Source organism: Actinia tenebrosa, unplaced genomic scaffold (genome assembly GCF_029948245.1).
Source record: "Actinia tenebrosa isolate PJP-AT-01 unplaced genomic scaffold, QUT_ActTen_1.0 PGA_scaffold8__29_contigs__length_14323225, whole genome shotgun sequence".
Lineage (NCBI taxonomy): Eukaryota > Metazoa > Cnidaria > Anthozoa > Actiniaria > Actiniidae > Actinia > Actinia tenebrosa.
Genome location: NW_028292585.1, coordinates 6353680 through 6379628, shown reverse-complemented (window position 1 = coordinate 6379628; position 25949 = coordinate 6353680). Strand labels below are relative to the sequence as shown.

The window sequence follows — 25949 nt, the reverse complement described above, 5'->3', positions numbered from 1 at the left end:
TGGTATTAGAGTGTTATACTTGTAGTCCAGGTGTATAATATATCATAGTATTAGTGTGGTATACTTGTAGTCCAGGTGTATAATATGACATGGTATTAGTGTGGTATACTTGTAGTACAGGTGTATAATATCACATGGTATTAGTGTGGTATACTTGTAGTCCAGCTAGATAATATCACATGGTATTAGTGTGGTATACTTGTATTCCAGGTGTATAATATCACATGGTATTAGTGTGCTATACTTGTAGTCCAGGTGTATAATATGACATAGTATTAGTGTGGTATACTTGTAGTCCAGCTGCATAATAAGACATGGTATTAGTGTGGTATACTTGTAGTCCAGGTGGATAACATGACATGGTATTAGAGTGATATACTTGTAGTCCAGGTGTATAATATATCATAGTATTAGTGTGGTATACTTGTAGACCAGGTGTATAATATGACATGGTATTAGTGTGGTATACTTGTAGTCCAGGTGTATAATATGACATGGTATTAGTGTGGTATACTTGTAGTCCAGGTGTTAATGGGTTACCTGTGGAGGGAAATTATGGGATAGAAGCACATGGTCGAGAGTGGAGGGAAGGGAGGTTGGCGGGCAAATGGTCGAACCTTTATGATCCTTTATGACCCTTTATGATCCTTTATGATCCCTTTGATTCCCATTTGGGATCCCTTTTTTATTGTTGATCAATGTAAATCGATGTAAACAAGAAAAGGTTAAAGTAAAGTTTAAGATTGTTGATCAGAAAGGTGTTATTCGTCGATCAAACCGCTCGCCGAACGAAACAACGTCACAGTTCGACCAGAGAGTTCAGCCTCCAAGCGAAGGATCAACCGATGAACAGCAGAAATGGATAATATAGAGAACGAATTTCAAGAATTTGGTCTTCTTGGTCTAATGAATAGTTTAGCAGTTAATATTCCAACGCTTCCAACCGAATTTATGTCGAATTCGCCAGTCGTCATTTCGCCGCTACAGCACCCGGAGAACAACAACGAAATGGATTTCAACGGTTCAATGGGTAAAAAGGAAGGCGATTTGACTGCAGAAAATTGTACTGGTGCCAGAGAAAGGATTCCGACAGCTAAAGGTAAAGAATTTGAGACACAAAAACGCAAGGAGAATCGTAAGTACGCGTTGTCGAACATTACCAGACAGATGAACAAAATCAAGCCATTGTTATCTAACCTTGAAAACGAAAGAATCGTACAAATAGAGATGGGATATTTTGACCAGCTAGTTATTAAGTTTCAAGAAGTCCACGAACGTTATATTGAGATATTAGAAGACGAACATGACATTGATTTGGCCCAAGAATGGCATGGTATTCATGATAAGGAAATATTTCATTTCAAGCAAAGCGTTGTAGATTTCCAAAACAGTGTGAAAGAGAAATATGCAAATTTTGTCGAAACACAGTCTCAAATTTCTCAAGGTTCTCGCCGTTCTCGCGCTTCCTCAGCGACCAGAGCAAAGTTGATTGAATCTAAAGCTAAAGCAGCAGCGTTAGAAATTAAAGCAGCTTTCCTAAAGGAAAAACAAGCTTTGCAAATAGCGACTGAGGAGCTCCAGCTAAAGCAAGAGCTAGCAGAGGCTAAGACAGAAGAAAGAATCTATGAAGAGTACGAGAATGAACATGTGAGAAGTGAGGGTAGGAATGAGTGCTACAAGAATGACAATCCAGCTGAAATCTCCTCAGCTGCCATAGCAACTAAAGAAATGCCACGCACTGTCACATCCTCCTCAAGTTCTTTGGCCGGGAATAACAATACAAGTCAAATAATATCTGGCGAATCGCAGAATAACCCTGCACCATTTGTAGCTAATGTCACATCGTCAATTGTTACCCCAATAGTAGCACATCAATTGAGTGAAGGCTCAGCTTTGCATCCACCAGCCTCAGGGTGGGTCCCCAGACCCCCTCACACAATGAAAGGGTGGACGAGCACCCCAGCAGTAGTACAAACAGCTGACAATTTTGATCACAAAGCTTATGAAAGCGCCCAAGAGAGCTTCATTGAAGTACAAAGAAAGCAGAATGAGTTATCAGAACTAATTGTGAAGCATCAAACCAGAAGTCAGTTACCCTCACACAAGCCACCCATATTCGCAGGGGATGTAATGGAATATCCAGCATTTATTAGAGCCTTTGAAACACTAATAGAATCAAAGGTAGAGAGCCCCATTGAATGCTTATACTTTTTGGAACAGTATACAGATGGTAAGGCTAAAGAGCTAATAAAGGGATGCATGCAAATCAAGTCAGAAGACTCGTACAAGGTAGCCAAGCAATTACTAAAGAAACACTTTGGAAATCCTTTCAAGATAGCAAGTGCATACATTGCAAAGCTTTGCAATTGGCCTGCAGTAAAACCAAATGACGGGGCTAGTTTACAGCAATTTTCTATTGCATTAGAACAAGCACGAAATGCAATGATAGGCATTGCCTACATGAGTGATCTAAACACAACCCATGTCCTGCGTCAGTTGTGGGAGAAGTTACCAAGGTATCTTCGTGTAAAGTGGTGTGAAAAGTCCAACAGAATAGCCAATGCACAGTCAAGGATAGCCGAATTTGCAGACTTCGTGGAATTTGTAGCCGAACAAGCCGATCTAGCCACAGATCCTATCTACTCAGAGGATACCGTTAAAGTGCAGGAACCGCGAAGGGAAAGGCCAACCATTGGTGGAAGAAAGATTCAAAGAAGTAAAGGTTCAAGTTTCGCTACAAACGTATCTTTAGTTGACAACAGCGCTAAAGTAATGAACACTGGTAGTAGTTGTTTGTTTTGTTCCAGCTTACATGACATAGATGAATGTCCAGCATTCAAGGCAAAATATCTAGTTGACAGAAGGAACTTTATCAAAGAAAAGAACTTGTGTTACGGTTGCTACAACAATGGACACACCTCGAAGTACTGTAAACGAAAGAGATCGTGCAAGGTCTGCAACAGGAAGCATCCCACTTCATTACATGATTACGATTGGAAACCATCACTTCAAGGATCTTCCAAGAACACGAGTGTCAAAGGCAGTGAAGGCGATAAAGATAGTAAGAGTAGCGAAGTGTCATCACAGAGCAACGAACCCAAGACTGAAGACAAAGTCAATAACGCGTGTACCGCAATCTGTGAGGTAACGGAAGCAGGTGACATTCCAGTGAGTATGGGCATAGTACCAGTGTGGCTATATCACAGGAACAATCCTGATAAGAGAATTCAAGTTTATGCTCTTCTCGATAATGCTAGTGGCGGCACCTTTGTCAAGGCGGAGACGTTACAGAAGTTAGGCATGGTTGGAAGTGAAACCACCATACTGTTGGGCACCCTACATGGTAGTCAAGAGATTGAAACGAAAGCTGTAGACGGCCTCGTGGCAGTTCACTTCACGCAAAGAGATGCAGAGGCAAGCTTACCGAGAACTTACGTTCGAAAGGAGATTCCTGTAGATCGAGCAGAAATTCCAAGACCGGAAATTGGCTACGAATGGCCTCATCTGCTAAACATGACAGAACTTATACCTGCTTATATGGAAAACCTAGAAGTAGGTCTCCTTATCGGACTAAATTGCCCAAGCGCAGTACGGCCAAGAGAAGTAATACATGGAAATGAAGACGGTCCTTACGCTGTACGGTCTCTGCTAGGTTGGTACGTGAACGGTCCGGTGTGCAGCAGGGGTAAGGCCTCAGTCAATTGTAATAGAATACAAGTAAAGGAAGCTGATGATTCTATTGCGGAGAGAGGCTACATAACCATAGAAAGAGCATCCAAGGAATTGATAACCCCTCAAGCAGTATCACGAATGTTCGAAGTAGATTTCTCAGAAAGAGAAAGTGGAACAGGCATGTCACAGGAAGATCGCAGATTCATCAAGATGGCAGAAGAAGGAATTAGACTCTGTGAGGACAATCACTATGAAATGCCCCTCCCATTCACGAGTGAGAACGTTCAACTTCCAAATAATCGTGAGCAAGCGTTGCAACGTTTGAACAGTCTAAAGAAGAGACTACTGACAGATAAAGGGTATCATGATGATTATACAGCGTTCATGTCAAACCTCATAGACAAGGGACATGCAGTCAAGGTTGCACCTGAAAGATTAAAGACTCCTGTTGGCAAGGTTTGGTATATACCCCATCACGGGATATATCACCCACAGAAACCACAGAAGATTCGTGTGGTATTTGATTGTTCCGCCAAATACCAAGGGGAATCCATAAACGACAATCTGTTGCAAGGTCCAAACTTGACGAATCAGATGATAGGTGTGCTGACGAGGTTCAGAATGGAGAAGATCGCGTTTATGGGTGATATAGAGAAAATGTTCTACCAAGTCAGAGTCAACGATCAAGATCGAGATTTCCTGCGTTTCATGTGGTGGCCTGACGGGAATCTCAACAATCGACCAGAAGAATACTATATGACAGTCCACCTTTTTGGCGGTGTCTCATCACCGGGTTGTTCCAACTTCGCATTGAGACGCACAGCAGAAGATAATGCGAGGGAATTCGGAAAGGAGGCAGTAGACACCCTAAGAAAGAACTTTTACGTCGACGATGCCTTGAAGTCAGTTGAAAACGAGGAAAAGGCAATCAAGTTGTTGCAAGATGTCAAGGCACTGTGCGCAAGAGGCGGATTTAATCTCACTAAGTTCGTAAGCAATAGTCGCAAAGTCTTAGAATCAGTGCCAAAAGAACACCGAGCGGACAACGTCAAGGATCTAGACCTCTGTCGAGAAAGACTCCCGATAGAAAGAGCGTTAGGCCTACACTGGTGCATAGAGTCGGATACCTTCAAGTTTAGAATTGAACTAAAGAATCAACCTTGTACAAGAAGAGGTATCTTATCTACTCTGAGTTCAATTTACGACCCACTGGGGTTTATAGCCCCCGTTGTGCTAATCGGAAAGCAGATCCTTCAAGACATTTGTCAAGAATGTAGCTGGGATGAACCAGTACCCGAAGACATCCAAACGCGTTGGAACAAATGGAGAGGTCAGCTTGCATGTCTTGATCAGCTCAACATACCAAGATGCTTTAAGGCTCCAGATTTCGGTAAAGTCGTCTCGGCACAGCTCCACAGCCTGTCGGATGCGTCAACGAAAGGTTATGGACAGTGTTCATACATAAGATTAGTGGATGAACACAACGAGATACACTGTGCACTCGTGGCAGGCAAGGCACGAGTGTCACCAAAGAAAGCTGTAAGCATCCCAAGGCTAGAGCTGGCAGCAGCCACAACATCAGTAAAGGTAGCTGATGCACTAAAGAAAGAACTAGAATACGAAAGTCTCGAAGAGTTCTACTGGTCTGATAGTCAAGTAGTGTTGAGCTTCATAAGTAACGAAGCGCGACGTTTTCATGTATATGTAGCAAATCGGGTGCAGATTATCAGAGATCTCACGTCCCCAGGCAGCTGGAGATTTGTTGAGTCTGCCTCGAACCCAGCAGATGAAGGTTCGAGAGGACTGATGCCAAGAAAATTTGTCGAGCAGTCAAAATGGATTCGTGGACCGGAGTTCCTTTGGCAGTCACAAGAACAATGGCCTCAACAGCCATCATGTAAACTCCAGCTGGATGATGACAATCCAGAAGTCAAGAAAGTCATAGTGCATGCTAACCGTGTTCAAGAAAGGAGCAATGTGCTACAGCGTCTAGAAAGATTTTCAAAGTGGACAAGAGCAAGAGCAGTAGTGGCCTGGTGCCTAAAGTACAAACAACAGTTAAAGAACATCATAAAGGAAGACCGCCAACAGAGTTGTAGTCCTGTCACAGTGAGCGATTTGAAGCAAGCCGAAACAGAAATTATCAAGCTTACGCAAGCAAGTGCCTTTGAAAAGGACATATCATTGCTAAAGGACATAGAAACGCGAGCGAAAGGCGAAAGTCGAAAACTGGACAAAGATAAGAAGTCAGTCATGAGGTCTAGTACACTCTACAAGTTAGACCCCTACTTGGATTCCAACGGAATACTCAGAGTCGGTGGGCGACTCAGAAGAGCGGCAGTAGATGATGCTATAAGAAATCCTATCATACTCCCAAAGTCGGGACATGTTACAACGTTGATTATTCGCCATTATCACGAAGGAACACAGCATAGTGGAAGAGGCATCACATTAAACGAACTACGTGCAAACGGATACTGGGTTGTCAGTGGCGGCCACGCGATTAGAAGTTTGCTTGCCAAATGTGTGAGATGTCGCTTCCTACGCGGAAATGTAGGTGAGCAGAAGATGGCAGACCTACCTGATGCACGTCTGCAAGCCGCACCACCATTTACTAATTCTGCCGTGGATTATTTTGGGCCGTGGTATATCAAGATCGGACGCAAAGAAGTAAAGAGATATGGAGCATTATTTACGTGCCTATCCAGTAGAGCAGTACACATTGAAGTAGCCCATTCGTTGGATGCAGATTCTTTTATACAAGCGTTGCGCCGATTTGTCGCAAGAAGAGGTCCTATCAGACAGTTGTACAGTGATCAAGGAACCAATCTTGTTGGAGCAGAGAACGAGTTGAAAAAAGCGATCGACGAAATGGATGACGACAAGATTAGATCTGAACTCCTAAAGAATTATATTGATTGGATCAAGAACCCTCCCACTGCCAGTCATTTCGGTGGAGCTTGGGAAAGACAAATTCGGTCAGTTCGGAACATCTTAGCAGCCCTGATGAAGGAACATGGATCAAGACTCGATGAAGAATCACTTACTACATTTATTTGTGAAGCTGAAGCAGTTATAAATAGTCGTCCCCTCACCGTAGACACGATCAACGATCCACTGTCTCCAATACCGCTGTCTCCAAGTATGCTGTTAACCGGAAAGTCAAAGATCGTCTTACCACCACCCGGCAAGTTCCAAACAGAGGATATGTATTGCAGAAAGAGGTGGCGACGAGTGCAACATCTGACGGATCAATTCTGGAGCAGATGGAAAACAGAATACCTGCAGAACATACAAGCAAGACCCAAGTGGCAACGGAAGAGACGTAACTTTGTTAGTGGAGACATAGTACTAGTAAAGGACAGCGACACATCCCGAAGTCAGTGGCCTTTAGCTAAAGTGATAACTACACATTCGGATGATCAAGGTTTCGTCAGATCAGTAACGGTTCGTACTTCCAAGGGTTCAACGCTGGATCGACCAATTGCTAAGTTGGTCCTCCTCCTAGAAGCTGAACAGGAAGAACCGGGAATCCCCGACGAGGAGCCATGAAGAACTGATAAAAAATTGACATTGTTGTTATTGTTGTAAAAAAAATATGTTTATTTTTGGGGAGCCATGTTAATGGGTTACCTGTGGAGTGAAATTATGGGATAGAAGCACATGGTCGAGAGCGGAGGGAAGGGAGGTTGGCGGGCAAATGGTCGAACCTTTATGATCCTTTATGACCCTTTATGATCCTTTATGATCCCTTTGATTCCCATTTGGGATCCCTTTTTTATTGTTGATCAATGTAAATCGATGTAAACAAGAAAAGGTTAAAGTAAAGTTTAAGATTGTTGATCAGAAAGGTGTTATTCGTCGATCAAACCGCTCGCCGAACGCAAACAACGTCACACCAGGTGTATGATATCACATGGTATTAGTGTGGTATACTTGTAGTCCAGGTGTATAATATGACATGGTATTAGTGTGATATACTTGTAGTAGAGATTTCCGATTTAGCGGATTAGCGACAGTATATTCCACGCTCATTAATCCACCCGGAATATAGCCTGAGTATCAGGTCTTCCGAGGGGGAGGGGGAGAGAAGGGAAGGAAGCCGGCTCTCTCTTTCCCCTCTCCCGGAGAGCCTGATACTCATGCTACCCAGAATATAGGTTAACTCAGTAAATGTTTTGTTTTCTATTGCTTAACGAGCACTATTCTTTTACTTAATATTCTGAACTGGTACTGTTTTATATGACCTTTTTGAACTAAAATATGGTTTGTTGATATGAGTACACAATCAGTCTATACTCAACAAACAAATAAACAAATAATTTTTGCTGACGAACATGTATTATATCAACTAAAATTGTTAAGGCCGATTTACACGGTACAACGTTTGCTTACGAGTGTCGCATGCAATCTGCTTACGCCATCCTTACAACACGGCTACCACTGAGGATTTTAAGACATGATTTAAAACCCTACAACAATCGCATACGACAGTGGTAGCCATGTTGTAAGGATGGCGTAAGCAGATTGCATGCGACACTCGTAAGCAAACGTTGTACCGTGTAAATCGGCCTTCATACTTCAGTGTTCTCAAATCTACAATGAAAAATCCAAGTTACACTTGTAAGCAAAGTCTTTGGAAAGAAAGAGGTTGACGAAACGTTATCAAAGTTTCTCGAATATTCCACAAATTGTATCGTTAGGGGGAAATCAGTCTGTAAAGAAACGAGTTGATATTCTCTTTCCTACAGTCCTCTAAGAATTAGTCTCCTTCGATTTGCATGAAATCCACAGGTTGCTACTACGATGGGTTGGAACGGTCTCATGTGACGAAAGATATCTGAGGAAGCCGAATATACTTTAAGAGAACCAATAGTGTGCTCCACTCGGATACGAAGTGATCTCAGGGCCCTGTTAGCATCTCGCTGTCTTCTGTTGTGGGCAATACGTCTTGGTGTAATGAGAGGAGGGCGGTTAGCATATCCCCCATCAGCAAGCAGCCTTGCTCGTTGTGGAAGATTTCTTATTCTCCTGTGTCCTATAGCAGGAAGTCGTCTGAATGTTTCTGCATCTTTCATACGCCCCGGAAAACTGAAAAATGTATGCATTTATCTTTCAGTAGTAAACAAATGTGTCAGGGTAAATCATATCGTTATGACCATCATAATCATTCATTCATTCACTCATCCATCCATCCATCCATCCATCCATCCATCCATCCATCCACCCACCCACCCACCCACCCACCCACCCATCCATCCATCCATCCATCCATTCATTCATTACTATCTTAAACCTAGACAAGTCTACAAACTTACCCAGCTACAAGTAGTACTATCAATCCGTCTGCATCGATTACTATTTGCGTACTTATAAAGTGGTATTTCTTGTCGCCTCTATAAAACTCTGCTTGTCTTGGGCCAGATGGTCTTTGAATTCTGTGTGTCGTGGCGTCTATCATACCTACAGCGTTTGAAAAATGTGGCAGAGTGTCCAGAAAATTACTCCAAACCCTTAGAGAGTGCCATGTGATAAAATTTTGATAGCGGACAAACAGAATTGGAACGATATGATAGATTTCTTCAGCAACGGTACTTTTGCTTATTCTAAAGATGAATGCGAGGACGTACAGTTTCGGGTATTGCCTTAGCCACATAACAACCATGAGGACTCTGTTTGTGACGTCAAGTTTGCAAGCTCTTCGTCTATTAGTTGCTGGTACTCGAGGTGTATGTCTTGGAAGAGTAACGTCTACGGCTATTCTTCGTATAATAGCATCAAAGGATTCAGGTGTTTCCCCTGTCATGTACCAAAAAACGCGTGGGTAGCTCCGTACTGAACGATAAATATCGATGCCATTGTTTTGGCGGTGAAGAAGCTGATTGCCAAGAAGTCGGGCTAAGAGGTTAAATGTCCCTGTTGGTACTATAGAGACCAGCATAAGAAGTGCTATGAGCAGATTCCCTATAACATGGGTAGGAAATAGAGGAACTAGGCGTGGTGATCTTTGGAGCACAAGTTTTACAACTGTAACCACAGACAACAGCGTCATCACAACAAAGGTTGGGAAAGGAGGAACATCCATTACTTGTTTTGAACTTAATAAATACCTATAAACTTTTACAAAGGCGAAGATATGCAAATAATTTGCTACAACTTGTCAAAGCGTGCGTGCACTTAGAATGTATGCATTATTATTAACATAATTAGGAAACAAAACACAAACACAATTAGGAAACACAAGAAGGTTGATAACATTCACGCTTAGCGCACGTGGGCACGTTTGCTAGCAAGGCACTCTTTTCATCATTCGTACAAGAACATTGAACACGATGGAAAACGTGAAAAAACAAAGAAAAGCAAGAAGAAATTATACAGAACTGGAGGATATTCTCATTCTTCAGGCTGTAAATACATGTGGGAGAGAGTGGAAAAGCGTGTTGAGCTACATGAGACGACACGCAGAAGTGATGGGAGAAGCAGGAGACCAGTATTTGGTCGAGGATAAGTCCGCTTGCAAGGCTTTACAAGAGCGCCTAAGAAAACGAGCTTCTAAACTGCTCAACAACGCTCTACTTACAAGGTACAATCAATTATTAAACAGGTGCAAAGTGCTTTCCGTAAGTTAAGAGGATAATAATATAAAATTATTCTTATAGGAATGACGATACCACGTCAACAGACAAAACGCAGCGGGAAACACCATCAACATCAAAAATAATTGATGATGAATACGAGTCTTCTCAATCTAGCAGCGAGAAAAGTGCTAAACAAGAAATTGCAGAAATTTGTAAGGCTATTAATACTAGGGAAACGAAGTATGTGGTTGACGTGGATGACAAAAACCTACAGCATGACGACTCGACAGAAATTCTCAAGAAGATCAACAATAGAAGGGAACTTGAGAAAGAGGAAGATAGGTAATTTGATAATAATTTAATATTTTGTAATAATTTGTGCTCAAATTCTTAGATATGGCTTGTAAAACGTGGTTTTCATGTGTTGTTTTTATCTTAGGAAAAGAACTTCAGTGAAGCCGGAGAACAAGTCTAGCAAAAGACAAAAAGTGACGAGAGAGGATAGACTTGACCGCTTGCTGGATGCAATCCCTGGTGTTCTCGAGTCAACTCAAACTGCTGCTCGAGAGCATAAGAAAGCTTTGGCAAGCTGGAGGACTATTCATGGTTTGGTGTCTTCTGACGAAGACTAGAATATTTATTTGTCTTTTGTGGCAGTTACGTTTTGTACGTATATATGACATGCTAACATGATATCTGTCTGATGAAGACTAGAATATTTATTTGTCTTAATTGTAGCAATTACGTTTCGTATCTGTCTGATGAAGAATGGAATATTCAGTATTATTGTCTTGTAGCTGACTACAAATTATTAAAATAGTTTTCTTGTCATTAAGTGGAAAGTCAGACTCATTTCTTGGTTGCTACGATTAACATGCAGTGAAGCTCGGGGCCCAGAGATTGAGAGGTCCTTCAGGATAAAGAGGATAGGGATGCTCGTTGACGAGAAATCGGGGGGAAAAATACCCTATATAAATACAAAGACGATTCAGAAGTTAGTTTGATTTAGTTTACGGCACCTATTTAACGGTTTGACTGAATTCACAACGCATCAGCTACACGATGTACCTATTCCGTTAGTATATGCCTATTCCGCCTATAATCCGCTAAATCGGAAATCTCTAGTCCAGGTGTATAATATGACATGCTATTAGTGTGGTATACTTGCAGTCCAAGTGCATAATATGACATAGTATTAGTGTGGTATACTTGTAGTGCAGGTGCATAATATGACATGGTATTAGTGAGGCATACTTGTAGTCCAGGTGTATAATATCACATGGTATTAGTGTGATATACTTGTAGTCCAGGTGTATAATATGATATGGTATTAGTGTGGTATACTTGTAGTCCAGCTGGATAATATGACATGGTATTAGTGTGGTATACTTGTAGTCCAGGTGTATAATATGACATGGTATTAGTGTGGTATACTTGTAGTCCAGGTGTATAATATGACATAATATTAGTGTGGTATACTTGTAGTCCAGCTGCATAATAAGACATGGTATTAGTGTGGTATGCTTGTAGTCCAGGTGGATAATATGACATGGTATTAGAGTGTTATACTTGTAGTCCAGGTGGATAACATGACATGGTATTAGAGTGATATACTTGTAGTCCAGGTGTATAATATATCATAGTATTAGTGTGGTATACTTGTAGACCAGGTGTATAATATGACATGGTATTAGTGTGGTATACTTGTAGTCCAGGTGTATAATATGACATGGTATTAGTGTGGTATACTTGTAGTCCAGGTGTATAATATGACATGGTATTAGTGTGGTATACTTGTATTCCAGGTGTATAATATGACATGGTATTAGTGTGATATACTTGTAGTCCAGGTGTATAATATGACATGTGTAATAAGTCAGAACGATTCAAGATGGCGAGCTCTGTCCTGCTTTAATACCACAGGGATCCCGTGCACACAGGTATCCCATGACATCTCCCCCTTTTGGTTACAAACAACATAATCTCGAAATACCCTATAAGGCTATGGCTACCATACAATCTACATGTGGTTAGCATGCTCGAAACGCAAAGGTAATAAACGTTTTAACAGTGTCCAATTGTCTATATCTCGCAACAAAAACGGATAAGTGTTTGTGGCTAAATGTCAAGTTTAACTGGGGGCTTAACAAGCCTTCCAGATCTTGTCCTTGTTTCTTCAGGTGTGGAGTTAGGTTGGCTTTCATCAGCGACGACTGTGGGTTCTTTAACAGCTTCTTGGGAACCCTCTTCTAGGACTGGTTGTTCGATCTTCTGTAGATGCTTTCTGTTTCTGCGAACTATTCCTCTTTGCGTCTTGATGTTGTAGGACCTTGGTGTTTCTGCCTCCCCAACCACTACTGCGGGTTCACTCCACTCATCGTCCTTCTCAGTCTTAATTCTCACGGTGTCACCATCACGAAGACATGGTAGTGGGACACAACCATGTCTTCGGTTGTAGTAGTATGCATTATTCTGCTGAGACTGTAGATGCCTCTCCTTTAGTTTAACCTCGTCGTAATCTCTTTGCTCCTGTCTAGGAAGACTCGGAAGCATGGTTCTCATCGGTCTCTTGAACACGACTTCTGCTGGGCTCACGCCTGTCGAGGACTGGGGTGTTGATCTGTATGCCATCAAGGCTAAGAATGGATCTTTTTGTTTCAAGATCTCCTTTGCTCTCTTGACAGCGCTTTCTGCTAGCCCGTTAGACTGCGGATAGTATGGACTCGAAGTTGTGTGCTTGAACCCATACTCCTTCGCAAAACTTGCAAAGTGTTCTGCTGCAAACTGTGGACCATTGTCGCTGACTAGCTCTTTCGGTATACCCCACCTGGCGAACATGCACTTTAACTTGGCGACCACGACTTTGGATGTCGTACTGGGTAAGTGCACAAGCTCTATGTACCGCGAATAGTAATCCATCACGACTAGGAATTCTTTTCCATCAAACGTTAGTAGATCAGCTCCAACTCGGCTCCATGGACTGTCTGGCAAAGGCGATGTTATCAACGGTTCTCTCTTCTGAGAAGGTTTCTTTTGCTGACAGAGATGACAACGGCTTACCTTGTCTTTTATGTCTGAGTTTATGCCAAACCACCATACAGATGTGCTTGCTCTCTCTTTACACTTGGAGATACCCTGATGGCCTTGGTGGATTAACTCGAGAATCCTTGGTTGCATTGCTTTAGGCACGACAATTCTCCAATCAAATATTAGCAGTCTGTCGGCCACGGACAAGTGGGATTGGACGGAGAACAAGTCGTGCAGGTGGTTTGGGATCTCTCTTCCGTGTGTCGGCCATCCATTGATCGTGAGCTTAATTGCTTCGTGCAATGTGGTGTCGGCTTCAGTGGCTCGTCTAAATTCCTCTAAGCGGTCTTGTGACACAGGCCAGGTGCTAGTCACTGTGTTAACATATACGTTGACTTCTTCATGATCTTTAGTATCTGATTCGCTTGGACAGTTGACTGGATGTCTAGACAACGTGTCCGCTATGACGAGTTCCTTTCCTGGCACGTGCTGTGCTCGAGGGTTGTAACGCATCATTCTCATCAAAAGTCTTTGACATCTGACTGGTACAGCACTCAGGTCAGACCCATTGATAAGTGGTACCAACGGTTTGTGGTCTGTAAACAATCTGAACTCCTGTAGACCTCTGATGTATCTGTCGAACTTTTCACACGCCCACACTGATGCCAGACATTCTTTCTCAATCTGCGCATACTTTGTTTCAGCAGGCAGCAGCGAGCGAGAAGCAAATGCTATAGGCTTGAGAACGTTGTCTTCTTCCTGAAGTAATACGGCACCCAGCCCATAGCTACTTGCGTCCGCCGAGACGACGGTAGGCTTTGAAGGGTCGTAGAATGTCAACGTTGTGGCTTTGGTGAGGGCTTCTTTGGTCTCGTTACTCTCGTTGCGACTCTGGCTCGAAGGCCTTCTTGCAAACTTAGGTTTTTGCTTAACTCGGACTTCCTCCAGTGACTTTGGCGCCTCCTTTTGTGTAGAAACCTGGGACTTCACACTTTCTGCTTTGACGAATCAGCTTAACAGCTTCACTCAGTACTAGTTTTTCTTTCAGTTGCAAACGTTTGGATAACTCTTTATCCATTATTCCGACCACCAATCTATCTCGGATGCAATCATCTTTTGTGGCTCCAAAATCACATGTTTCGGCCATCTCGTACAGACTACGAATAAACGATTCGGCTGACTCACCACTTTGTTGTGATCTCTGATGAAACATGGCTCTCTCGTGAATGACATTTCTTCTAGGGGCAAAGTGCTCGTCCAACTTTTCGATGACCAGTTTGTAATCCTTTTCTTCGTCTTCGGACAAGCCAAGTTGAGAAATAATGTGCTCACTTTCAGGACCAAGGGAGTAGACTAGCGTGTTTACTTGTATTTCACCTGACTCTTTGAATAGTTTCGAGGCGATTCGGTACCTTTCGAAGCGTTTTTTCCAGTCTGGCCATTGTAATTCTGCTTTCATAAAATCGAGTGATTTTGGCGGTTTTATCTGTGACATCTTTTCCAAACACACGTTCAAAAAGATTCTTTTAGATGTGAGGTACCTAGTTTTCAGCAATATCTGTCTCCATTCGTCAGGATGGCTAAGATATTTTGAGATTTGGCTGCCACCATGTAATAAGTCAGAACGATTCAACATGGCGAGCTCTGTCCTGCTTTAATACCACAGGGATCCCGTGCACACAGGTATTTCATGACAACATGGTATTAGTGTGGTATACTTGCAGTCCAAGTGCATAATATGACATAGTATTAGTGTGGTATACTTGTAGTGCAGGTGCATAATATGACATGGTATTAGTGTGGCATACTTGTAGTCCAGGTGTATAATATGACATGGTATTAGTGTGATATACTTGTAGTCCAGGTGTATAATGTGACATGGCATTAGTGTGGTATACATGTAGTCCAGGTGCATAATATGACATGGTATTAGTGTGGTATACTTGTAGTCCAGGTGTATAATAAATCATAGTATTAGTGTGGTATTCTTGTAGTCCAGCTGTATAATATGACATGGTATTAGTGTGGTATACTTGTAGTCCAGGTGCATAATATGACATAGTATTAGTGAGGTATACTTGTAGTCCAGGTGTATAATATGACATGGTATTAGTGAGGTATACTTGTAGTCCAGGTGCATAATATGACATGGTATTAGTGTGGTATACTTTTAGTCCAGGTGTATAATATGACATGGTATTAGTGTGGTATGCTTGTAGTCCAGGTGTATAATATGATATAATATTAGTGTGGTATACTTGTACTCCAGCTGCATAATAAGACATGGTATTAGTGTGGTATACTTGTAGTCCAGGTGGATAATATGACATGGTATTAGTGTGGTATACTTGTAGTGCAGGTGCATAATATGACATGGTATTAGTGTGGTATACTTTTAGTCCAGCTGGATAATATGACATGGTATTAGTGTGGTATACTTGTAGTCCAGGTGCAAAATATGACATATTATTAGTGTGGTATTCTTTTAGTGCAGGTGTATAATATCACATGGTATTAGTGTGGTATACTTGTAGTCCAGGTGTATAATATGACATGGTATTAGTGTGGCATACTTGTAGTCCAGCTGGATAATATGACATGGTATTAGTGTGATATACTTGTAGTCCAGGTGTATAATAAGACATGGTATTAGTGTGGTATACATGTAGTCCAGGTGCATGATATGACATGGTATTAGTGTGGTATACTTGTAGTCCAGGTGTATAATAAATCATAGTATTAGTGTGGTATTCTTGTAGTCCAGCTGCATAATATGACATAGTATTAGTGTGGTATACTTGTAGTCCAGGTGCATAATATGACATAGTATTAGTGAGGTATACTTGTAGTGCAGGTGTATAATATCACATGGTATTAGTGAGGTATACTTGTAGTCCAGGTGTATAATATGACATGGTATTAGTGTGGTATACTTTTAGTCCAGCTGGATAATATGACATGGTATTAGTGTGGTATACTTGTAGTCCAGGTGCATAATATGACATAGTATTAGTGTGGTATACTTTTAGTGCAGGTGTATAATATCACATGGTATTAGTGTGGTATACTTGTAGTCCAGGTGTATAATATGACATGGTATTAGTGTGGTATACTTGTAGTCCAGCTGGATAATATGACATGGTATTAGTGTGGTATACTTGTAGTCCAGGTGTATAATAAATCATAGTATTAGTGTGGTATTCTTGTAGTCCAGCTGCATAATATGACATGGTATTAGTGTGGTATACTTGTAGTCCAGGTGCATAATATGACATAGTATTAGTGAGGTATACTTGTAGTGCAGGTGTATAATATCACATGGTATTAGTGAGGTATACTTGTAGTCCAGGTGTATAATATGACATGGTATTAGTGTGGTATACTTTTAGTCCAGCTGGATAATATGACATGGTATTAGTGTGGTATACTTGTAGTCCAGGTGCATAATATGACATAGTATTAGTGTGGTATACTTTTAGTGCAGGTGTATAATATCACATGGTATTAGTGTGGTATACTTGTAGTGCAGGTGTATAATATGACATGGTATTAGTGTGGTATACTTTTAGTCCAGCTGGATAATATGACATGGTATTAGTGTGGTATACTTGTAGTCCAGGTGCATAATATGACATAGTATTAGTGTGGTATACTTTTAGTGCAGGTGTATAATATCACATGGTATTAGTGTGGTATACTTGTAGTCCAGGTGTATAATATGACATGGTATTAGTGTGGTATACTTGTAGTCCAGGTGTATAATATGACATGGTATTAGTGTGGTATACTTGTAGTCCAGGTGTATAATATGACATGGTATTAGTGTGGTATGCTTGTAGTCCAGGTGTATAATATGATATAATATTAGTGTGGTATACTTGTACTCCAGCTGCATAATAAGACATGGTATTAGTGTGGTATACTTGTAGTCCAGGTGGATAATATGACATGGTATTAGTGTGGTATACTTGTAGTGCAGGTGCATAATATGACATGGTATTAGTGTGGCATACTTGTAGTCCAGGTGTATAAGATGACATGGTTGTAAAGGACAACTCCTCAATTCATTCTTTCTTTTATTAATTAGCTTATTTACATTCATAATATCATATTTTTATGGTTTAATCCTAGTTACGATACCTAGTTACGTTATTGTTTTTCTTTGTTTATTCCCGCTTTTGTTAGCGTTGTACAATGATCCTTTAGCGTCACCACGCGCATATAAAAGGCTATAAGCGTCCCTATTAGCCAGTTTTTTCCAAATAGTTACTCGTAAATATTGATTGTGTATCCAAACTCCTTTCGAATACGTTCCTTTGGTAAATCCTTGGTTTTTAGAGGCAAGCGGGATCGATATGTAAGTACTCCTTTATTTCTTATTTAGAAAACTCAAAACGCCCACGCTATCAAAATGAGTTTTATACTGCTTTATGCCATGATTATACTTATTATATTATCTTTCTTGCGAGTAATATTCATTTATTATGTTGTTGTTAAATGTATTCATAAAATGCCAGTTTTCTCATTCAAATCATGTTGGTAATTAGTTACAATGTTGTATTGCAGTTTACGTATTGGTATCAATAAATTTGCGTTTACTCAGTGATCGTCCTGGTAGCGTGAATATTTGGTATCGCTCGCAGTAAAGTTCGCCCGCAAAAAGCATCTTAGTCAGTGGTCGTGACGCCTGGGACGTGGGACTTTCGTCGATACGAATCTCGCCTGCACGCCCTCCTCGGTTGCCCCAAGGCTAAAACGCTTACAGTAAAATATCGCGGCTCTCTAAATGTACCATTGATTTACGAACCTTCGTTTGGAACAGCGAATCCGCATCTAAGTGCATGTTTGGACAACAAAATGAGCATTGTATCCGCACCGGAAGACCTAAAATTCTTTCATCGCCACAAAGACGATAACATCCTACCACAAGAAACACACCCTTATGCATCATCTGTTGTCGATTGGAACATCAGAAATGAATCTGCTAAACGGAAGTCCAAGCTATCAGATAGAGGAAAGGTTTTCTTTAAGGAAACCAGATCAAAAAACCGAAATTTGGCCTTCAAAAAGTTAAAAAGACAAATTGATCTTAGCAAAGAACTATGCAATCATCCGGAACGTGACGTAGAGTCGCTGGAGTCAGAAAGAAACAAATTAGACTCATTGAAAGATGAGCTTAATGAGGCGCAACGAGTATACGATGAGATCCTGGAAACGGAAACAGAAAAAGAAGAGTCTTACCGTTGGTTTGATATAAGAGATCGCGAATACACCGAATGTAGGTTAAGAATTTGCGAACAGATTCAAGCTTTCGATAGAGCCTCATATCGAACAAAGTCCGTAATATCCGGTGCTACGTCGCGTAGTACTAGTGAGAAATCTCGCTCATCAAAGTCAAGTTTATACAGGTCGTCATTTTTACCCTTACCCGAAGCCATAGCTAACGCAGCCACCAAATCAGCTAAGTTGAAAGTTGAAATGGAATTCCTCGAGAGAGAAAGGGAGTTCAAGCAGATGCAATTGGAAAAAGAAATTGCTTTAGCTCATGCCGAAGAACAATCTTTAAAGAAAATGTTAGATGAAGAAATTAAATCTGGCGACGCACAGAAATTTGTCCACGATACTAAGGACAAGAAAGGTTTTAAGACTGATGAAGTGCGAAAGAGCCCTCGGAAATTGAATCCGCAAGTCTCCCCATACGAGCCTAAGTATTCAGTCCAGATTCCAACTTTTCCTCAAATCCCGTTTGATCAAATCCCAGAAGTACATAAACCACTAGAGTCGAAGGGTATGGAATCAGCTCTAAGAGAGATAGTAAAATTGCAAGCGAAGCAAACGGAACTAAGTTCACATATTATTAGTCAACAAAGAGCTGTGCATCTACCAGTTAAAGAGCCTCCAGTATTCTCTGGTGACCCCTTCGAATATCCTGCATTCATCACCGCCTTCGACACTATAATTTCTGCGAACGTACCTTCAGACCGAGATCGCCTCTACTTCCTCGACAAGTACACGGAAGGAAAGGCAAACACCGTAGTCAAAGGTTTTCTAGCGACGAACTCTGACAAGGCGTATCAAGAAGCTCGCAAGTTGCTAGACAGTCGCTATGGAAATCCCGTACATGTCGCTGAGTCATACAAATCGCGGTTGAGAAGATGGCCACAGATAAGTGATGGAGACAACGCTGGTATTCTCGATTTCTCCGATTTTCTCGTCAAGTGTGAAACAGCTATGGAAACAATGCAATCGATGTCAGAGCTCAACTCCACTCAAACTCTTATGCAAATCTCTGCCAAGCTACCTTCGTACTCCGGAATAAAGTGGTGCCGTTACGCCCATGAGCATCAAGCCAAGTCAAGAAAGCCAGCATCTTTCAGTGACTTTGTCCAGTTCGTCAGACAAGAGGCTGAATTAGCGAACGACCCAGTCTTCTCACCGGAAGCTCTCATGAGGGAGCGCAAAAGGACAACAGTTACGTCAAAGTCTCGCAACCACAGAGGTAACCATAGAAACAAGTTCAACAGTAAGTCCCAAGCCGGACAGTCCTTCGCAACAACAGCTAATGCAAGTGAAAGCTTTTCAGCTCCTACACGTCAGTCTGCTCAACCTACAGATCAATCATGCCCAGTGTGCGACGGAAAACACGGCTTGGCAAGATGCAATACATTTATCAAGAACACACTAGAAGAGCGAGGTGACGTCATTCGTAAGAATAAGCTGTGCTTCAGATGTTTTCAAAAGGGTCACGTGTCTGCCAGGTGTCAATCCAAGCAAAGCTGCGCAGAGTGCGGAAAACTCCACCACACCTTGCTGCATGGAGCGAAACCCAAGCCTAGAGCAGAGAAGAGTTCCGAATCTAGAACCCAGTCCTCCCGCGGAGACAACACCCAAACGGAGGTCACATTTAGTAATCCTACAGTAACAGAGTCTGCAAATACCAATGCATCATCAAGCACATCTTTAAACTCCGTGGACAGTCAGTCTCAAGATACAGTTACTAACTCAAAGATCGTTCCAGTCATTCTGTACCATAAAGACAACCCAGAGAGGGGAGTTAAAATCTACGCGCTGTTAGATGACGCAAGCGACACAACTTTCGTCACAGACAATGTACAGAAAGAACTAGGAATCCAAGGAGTAAAGACAAGACTGAGCCTTAGTACTATGCTGGGTCGTGAAGTGATCAACGTGTCGAAGATCGATGGGCTAATAGCAGAGCGTCTGGATAGAGGTGCCAAAGTAGAACTTCCCAAAACGTACACCAGAGCACGCATCCCATCAAGAAAGGACCAAGTTCCAACACCTGACGTAGCTGACAAATGGCCGCACCTTCAACGCATAAAGGATAAAATCCTAAAGTTCGACGAAACTCTGGAAATTGGGCTTTTGATTGGGTGTAATTGTCCAAAGGCAATCAAACCTAAAGAGGTAATCACTGGCAAGAGTGAAGACCCCTACGCTGTAAGAACCCTTCTTGGATGGTGTATTGTTGGACCTGTTAACTCATCCGTCTCGACAAGTATTAGAGAGACCCCAGCCTCAGCATGCAACTCGATAATAGCGTATGAGGTGATCCCAGAGTCTGGTGATAGTGTGAGTATCGTTCATCATAATCAAGCGAAGGAGATAATACAGCCATCTACGATTAGCAAGATGTTTGAGCTAGACTTTATTGAACACAAGAAGACATCACTGCAAGGAATGTCAAAGGAAGACAGAAAGTTCTTGGAGATTGTAGAAAAGGGAATTCACCATTGCGTCGATGGTCATTACGAACTTCCTCTACCTTTGAAAGATAGCAGCGTGCGCCTTCCTGACAATCGCGAAATGGCCCTCACTCGTTTGGGATACCTAAAGAAAAAGTTCGCTCGCAACCCTTCCTTTCGCAGTGACTACGTAGCCTTTATGTCGAAGGTTATCCAGAGTGGGTATGCAGAGAGAGTCCATGAGCCTGCCAAAGGTAATGACAGACGAGTTTGGTATATTCCACACCATGGCGTATATCACCCGAAAAAACCGAACAAGATACGCGTCGTCTTTGACTGTGCTGCGCAGTTCAAGAATGAATCCCTCAACAAACACCTGCTTCAAGGACCCGATCTAACTAACAGTCTAGTTGGAGTACTTCATCGATTTCGGCAAGAACCTGTTGCTTTCACCTGCGACATAGAAGGTATGTTTCACCAAGTAAAAGTCGACGAGCAAGACCGCGATCTTCTGCGCTTCTTCTGGTGGGATAACGGCGACATTTCTCAAGAACCTCAAGAGTACCGTATGACAGTCCATCTATTTGGCGCTACCTCATCGCCTGGTTGCGCTAACTTTGCGCTGAAGCAGACAGCGAACGACTGCGAAAGCGAATTCGGCACTGATACAGCAGATATGTTGCGTAGCGATTTTTACGTTGATGATGGTTTAAAATCTGTGTCTACAACCGAAGAAGCCATCAAGCTCGTCCATAACGTAAAGAATATAGTGTGCTAAAGGAGGATTCAATCTGCACAAATTTGTCTCCAACAACAAAACGGTTTTGAAGAGTATCGCAGAAGCTGATCGCGCGGATGGCGTCAAAGAGCTGAATCTAGATCTCGACTCGCTTCCCTTAGAGCGCACGCTCGGAGTTCAGTGGTGCGTGGAATCTGATTGCTTCAAGTTTTCAATTGTGTTACAAGACAAACCATGCACTAGACGTGGAATATTGTCGACGGTTAGCTCTGTATTCGATCCAATCGGTTTTGTGGCACCACTAATGCTAGAAGGAAAGTCAATCCTACAAGAATTATGCCGTCAAGATCTCGATTGGGATGATCCCATTCTTGATGACGTCAAAACCAGATGGGAAAAGTGGAGAACAGAGCTCATGCAGTTAAAGAGTCTTCTCATTCCAAGGTGTTTCAAGCCTAACGACTTTGGTCGCATAGTCAAGACGGAACTTCATAATTTCTCTGATGCAAGCACAAAGGGTTATGGTCAGTGTAGCTACATCAGACTAGTGGACGATAATCATAGAATACACTGCGCCTTCGTCACTGGTAAATCGAGAGTAACCCCCTTGAAACCCATAACCATACCACGCCTTGAGCTAACTGCAGCAGTCTGCTCAGTCAGAGTAAGTCAGCAGATACACCAAGAATTAGAGTATACAATCGACGAAGATTTCTACTGGACAGACAGTAAAGTGGTATTGGGTTATATCAATAACGAGAGCAGGCGTTTCCATGTCTTCGTCGCCAACAGAGTACAAGAGATCCAGGATAACACTCGAGCTGAGCAATGGAAGTATGTCGATACGAAGCAGAATCCCGCAGACGAGGCATCGCGCGGAATGAAAGCTCAAGATCTTCCGATGTCTCGATGGATTCTTGGACCAACGTTCTTGTGGGAAGAGAAAAGTAAATGGCCAATCAGTGACGATCCAAGAGCTAGTGAGCTTTGTCAAGGTGATCCAGAAGTCAAGAAATCTGTTGCTATGGCAACATCGACAGAAAGAAAAGGAATGCCAACCCTTGAACAGAGGTTAGAGTACTTCTCAGATTGGCACCGTGCAAAGAAGGCTACAGCCCTCTGCATGCGCTATATCCAGCTCCTTAAAGACAGAGTCCAAGAACGAAAGCCACTCAAACCTAAGGAGCCAAGACAGCTCACCGTAGACGAGTTAGAAGCATCTGAGCGTTTGATAGTTAAAGCGGTGCAGTCTAACGCCTTTGAAGAAGAGGATAGCTGATCTGAAGAACATGAAAGGGGGTGGTCATAATGAGAGACCTGCCACAGCCGGAAGAACCATTGTGAAGTCTCGCAGTTCGCTATTTAAGTTAGATCCATTCTTAGATGAGGATGGACTATTACGCGTAGGTGGACGCCTGAGGTATGCAAGCCAAACAGACAAGATCAAGTTCCCAGTCATTCTTCCAAGAAAAAGCCACGTCACGTCGCTAATCATCAGGCATTTCTATGAGCGCGTAAAGCATCAAGGAAAGGGAATGACGCTGAGCGAAATTAGATCAAATGGGTTTTGGATAACTGGAGGCTCGTCTGCCGTCAGTCATGCAATCGTATCATGTATCAAGTGCCAAAGGCTTCGTGGAGCTGTTCAAGAACAAAGAATGGCGGATCTCCCCAAGGATCGTCTCGAGCCAGCGCCACCGTTCACAAGTTGCGGAGTTGACTATTTTGGCCCCTTCTTGGTAAAAGTAGGTCGTAAAGAAGTTAAACGCTACGGTGTTTTGTTCACGTGTATGGCTTCCAGAGCTGTACACCTGGAAGTTGCCAACAGTCTCGACACGGATTCCTTTATAAACGCGTATAGGCGTTTTGCAAGTCGTCGTGGACCGATACGCCAATTGAGGAGTGACCAAGGTACGAACTTCGTTGGCGCTCGCAGAGAGTTAAAGGAAGCGCTAGCTGAGATGAACGAAGACAAAGTAAAGACAGAGCTACTCAAGGATAACTGCGATTGGATAGAATTTAAGATGAACGTCCCATCGGCAAGCCACATGGGAGGAGCTTGGGAGCGTCAGATCAGAACCGTGCGGAACGTTCTATCATCCCTGCTTCAAGACAACGGAACGCAGCTTGACGACGAGTCCCTAAGCACCCTTATGTGTGAGGCGGAAGCTATTGTTAACTGTCGTCCATTGACAGTTGATCAGCTCACGGATCCAGAATCACCTGGCGCTCTAACACCAAACCATCTGCTTACGATGAAGTCAAAGGTACTGCTCGCCCCCCCCCAGGCTCCTTTCAGTCAGCAGACCTGTACTGCACAAGACGCTGGAGACGAGTACAGCATCTCGCTAACGAATTCTGGTCGCGATGGAGAAAAGAATACATCACTAGTTTGCAGCAACGCCAAAAGTGGATGCACTCGCGAAGAAACCTACAAGTCGGTGACATCGTCATTATTAAAGATGAAAACGCCGCAAGAAACAACTGGCAGCTAGCGAGAATAACGGCGACGCACCCAAGCACAGACGGTCTGGTGCGCAAGGTTCAGGTAACTCTTGCGGAGAGTTGCTTGGACAAAGAAGGCAAAAGGCGTGCTCCACTGCGGTATCTGGAGCGTCCTGTACAGAAGTTGGTTCTTCTTATGCGTGCTGAGGAGTAAGAACCGGGGTAAGTCCCGACCGAGGAGCCATCAAGCGCACTTCATGAACACTGAACTGTGAGAATTTTTCTCATGATTGACATATATGAACAATATCATTGAAAATTTGTCTAGATTAGGTTAGATTTATAGAATAGATTTAGGTTAGTGAAATATTACTATTTCAGGGGAGCCATGTAAAGGACAACTCCTCAATTCATTCTTTCTTTTATTAATTAGCTTATTTACATTCATAATATCATATTTTTATGGTTTAATCCTAGTTACGATACCTAGTTACGTTATTGTTTTTCTTTGTTTATTCCCGCTTTTGTTAGCGTTGTACAATGATCCTTTAGCGTCACCACGCGCATATAAAAGGCTATAAGCGTCCCTATTAGCCAGTTTTTTCCAAATAGTTACTCGTAAATATTGATTGTGTATCCAAACTCCTTTCGAATACGTTCCTTTGGTAAATCCTTGGTTTTTAGAGGCAAGCGGGATCGATATGTAAGTACTCCTTTATTTCTTATTTAGAAAACTCAAAACGCCCACGCTATCAAAATGAGTTTTATACTGCTTTATGCCATGATTATACTTATTATATTATCTTTCTTGCGAGTAATATTCATTTATTATGTTGTTGTTAAATGTATTCATAAAATGCCAGTTTTCTCATTCAAATCATGTTGGTAATTAGTTACAATGTTGTATTGCAGTTTACGTATTGGTATCAATAAATTTGCGTTTACTCAGTGATCGTCCTGGTAGCGTGAATATTTGGTATCGCTCGCAGTAAAGTTCGCCCGCAAAAAGCATCTTAGTCAGTGGTCGTGACGCCTGGGACGTGGGACTTTCGTCGATACGAATCTCGCCTGCACGCCCTCCTCGGTTGCCCCAAGGCTAAAACGCTTACAATGGTATTAGTATGATATACTTGTAGTCCAGGTGTATAATAAGACATGGTATTAGTGTGGTATACTTGTAGTCCAGGTGCATGATATGACATGGTATTAGTGTGGTATACTTGTAGTCCAGGTGTATAATAAATCATAGTATTAGTGTGGTATTCTTGTAGTCCAGCTGCATAATATGACATGGTATTAGTGTGATATACTTGTAGTCCAGGTGCATAATATGACATAGTATTAGTGAGGTATACTTGTAGTGCAGGTGTATAATATCACGTGGTATTAGTGTGGTATGCTTGTAGTCCAGGTGTATAATATGATATAACGTTAGTGTGGTATACTTGTACTCCAGCTGCATAATAAGACATGGTATTAGTGTGGTATACTTGTAGTCCAGGTGGATAATATGACATGGTATTAGAGTGTTATACTTGTAGTCCAGGTGTATAATATGACATGGTATTAGTGTGGTATTCTTGTAGTGCAGGTGTATAATATGACATGGTATTAGTGTGGTATACTTGTAGTCCAGGTGTATAATATCACATGGTATTAGTGTGGTATACTTGTAGTCCAGGTGGATAATATGACATGGTATTAGAGTGATATACTTGTAGTCAAGGTGTATAATATGACATAATATTAGTGTGGTATACTTGTAGTCCAGGTGTATAATAT

The 25949-nt window shown here is 42.1% G+C and overlaps 4 protein-coding genes and 2 long non-coding RNA genes across 6 annotated transcripts; all 6 read left to right on the top strand.

Moving 5' to 3' along the window:
* Nucleotides 1–856: 856 nt before the first annotated feature.
* LOC148905051 (uncharacterized) lies at nt 857–7224 on the top strand. The gene has a single exon (XM_089024025.1). The coding sequence runs from the start codon at nt 859–861 to the stop codon at nt 7222–7224; it is 6366 nt and encodes a 2121-aa protein (XP_088880151.1). The 5' UTR covers nt 857–858.
* A 2780-nt stretch (nt 7225–10004) lies between these two features.
* LOC148905050 (uncharacterized) lies at nt 10005–11085 on the top strand. Its single transcript, XM_089024197.1, has 3 exons — nt 10005–10255; nt 10332–10592; nt 10690–11085. Exons 1-3 carry the CDS (start codon nt 10005–10007, stop codon nt 10880–10882), a joined length of 705 nt encoding a protein of 234 aa, XP_088880323.1. The 3' UTR covers nt 10883–11085.
* A 6429-nt stretch (nt 11086–17514) lies between these two features.
* On the top strand, nt 17515–17879 carry LOC148905049 (uncharacterized). Its single transcript, XR_016118727.1, has 2 exons — nt 17515–17634; nt 17844–17879. It is a non-coding gene; the product is annotated as an uncharacterized LOC148905049 (long non-coding RNA).
* Nucleotides 17880–22026: 4147 nt separating this feature from the next.
* LOC148905048 (uncharacterized) lies at nt 22027–23001 on the top strand. The gene has a single exon (XM_089024024.1). It carries the CDS (start codon nt 22027–22029, stop codon nt 22999–23001), a length of 975 nt encoding a protein of 324 aa, XP_088880150.1.
* A 10-nt stretch (nt 23002–23011) lies between these two features.
* On the top strand, nt 23012–24217 carry LOC148905047 (uncharacterized). Its single transcript, XM_089024022.1, has one exon. It carries the CDS (start codon nt 23012–23014, stop codon nt 24215–24217), a length of 1206 nt encoding a protein of 401 aa, XP_088880148.1.
* Nucleotides 24218–24750: 533 nt separating this feature from the next.
* Nucleotides 24751–25115, top strand: LOC148905046 (uncharacterized). The gene is made up of 2 exons (XR_016118753.1): nt 24751–24870; nt 25080–25115. It is a non-coding gene; the product is annotated as an uncharacterized LOC148905046 (long non-coding RNA).
* The last annotated feature ends 834 nt before the right edge of the window (nt 25116–25949 follow it).

What these genes read in the sequence shown, in the direction of transcription:
- LOC148905050 (XM_089024197.1), top strand. Translation starts at nt 10,005, where the DNA reads ATGGAAAACGTGAAAAAACAAAGAAAAGCAAGAAGAAATTATACAGAA. An exon ending in AACAACGCTCTACTTACAAG is followed by an intron (nt 10,256 to 10,331) that starts GTACAATCAATT and finishes TTATTCTTATAG; the next exon opens with GAATGACGATACCACGTCAA. An exon ending in CTTGAGAAAGAGGAAGATAG is followed by an intron (nt 10,593 to 10,689) that starts GTAATTTGATAA and finishes TTTTTATCTTAG; the next exon opens with GAAAAGAACTTCAGTGAAGC.
- LOC148905051 (XM_089024025.1), top strand. Translation starts at nt 859, where the DNA reads ATGGATAATATAGAGAACGAATTTCAAGAATTTGGTCTTCTTGGTCTA.
- LOC148905048 (XM_089024024.1), top strand. Translation starts at nt 22,027, where the DNA reads ATGCTAGAAGGAAAGTCAATCCTACAAGAATTATGCCGTCAAGATCTC.
- LOC148905047 (XM_089024022.1), top strand. Translation starts at nt 23,012, where the DNA reads ATGAAAGGGGGTGGTCATAATGAGAGACCTGCCACAGCCGGAAGAACC.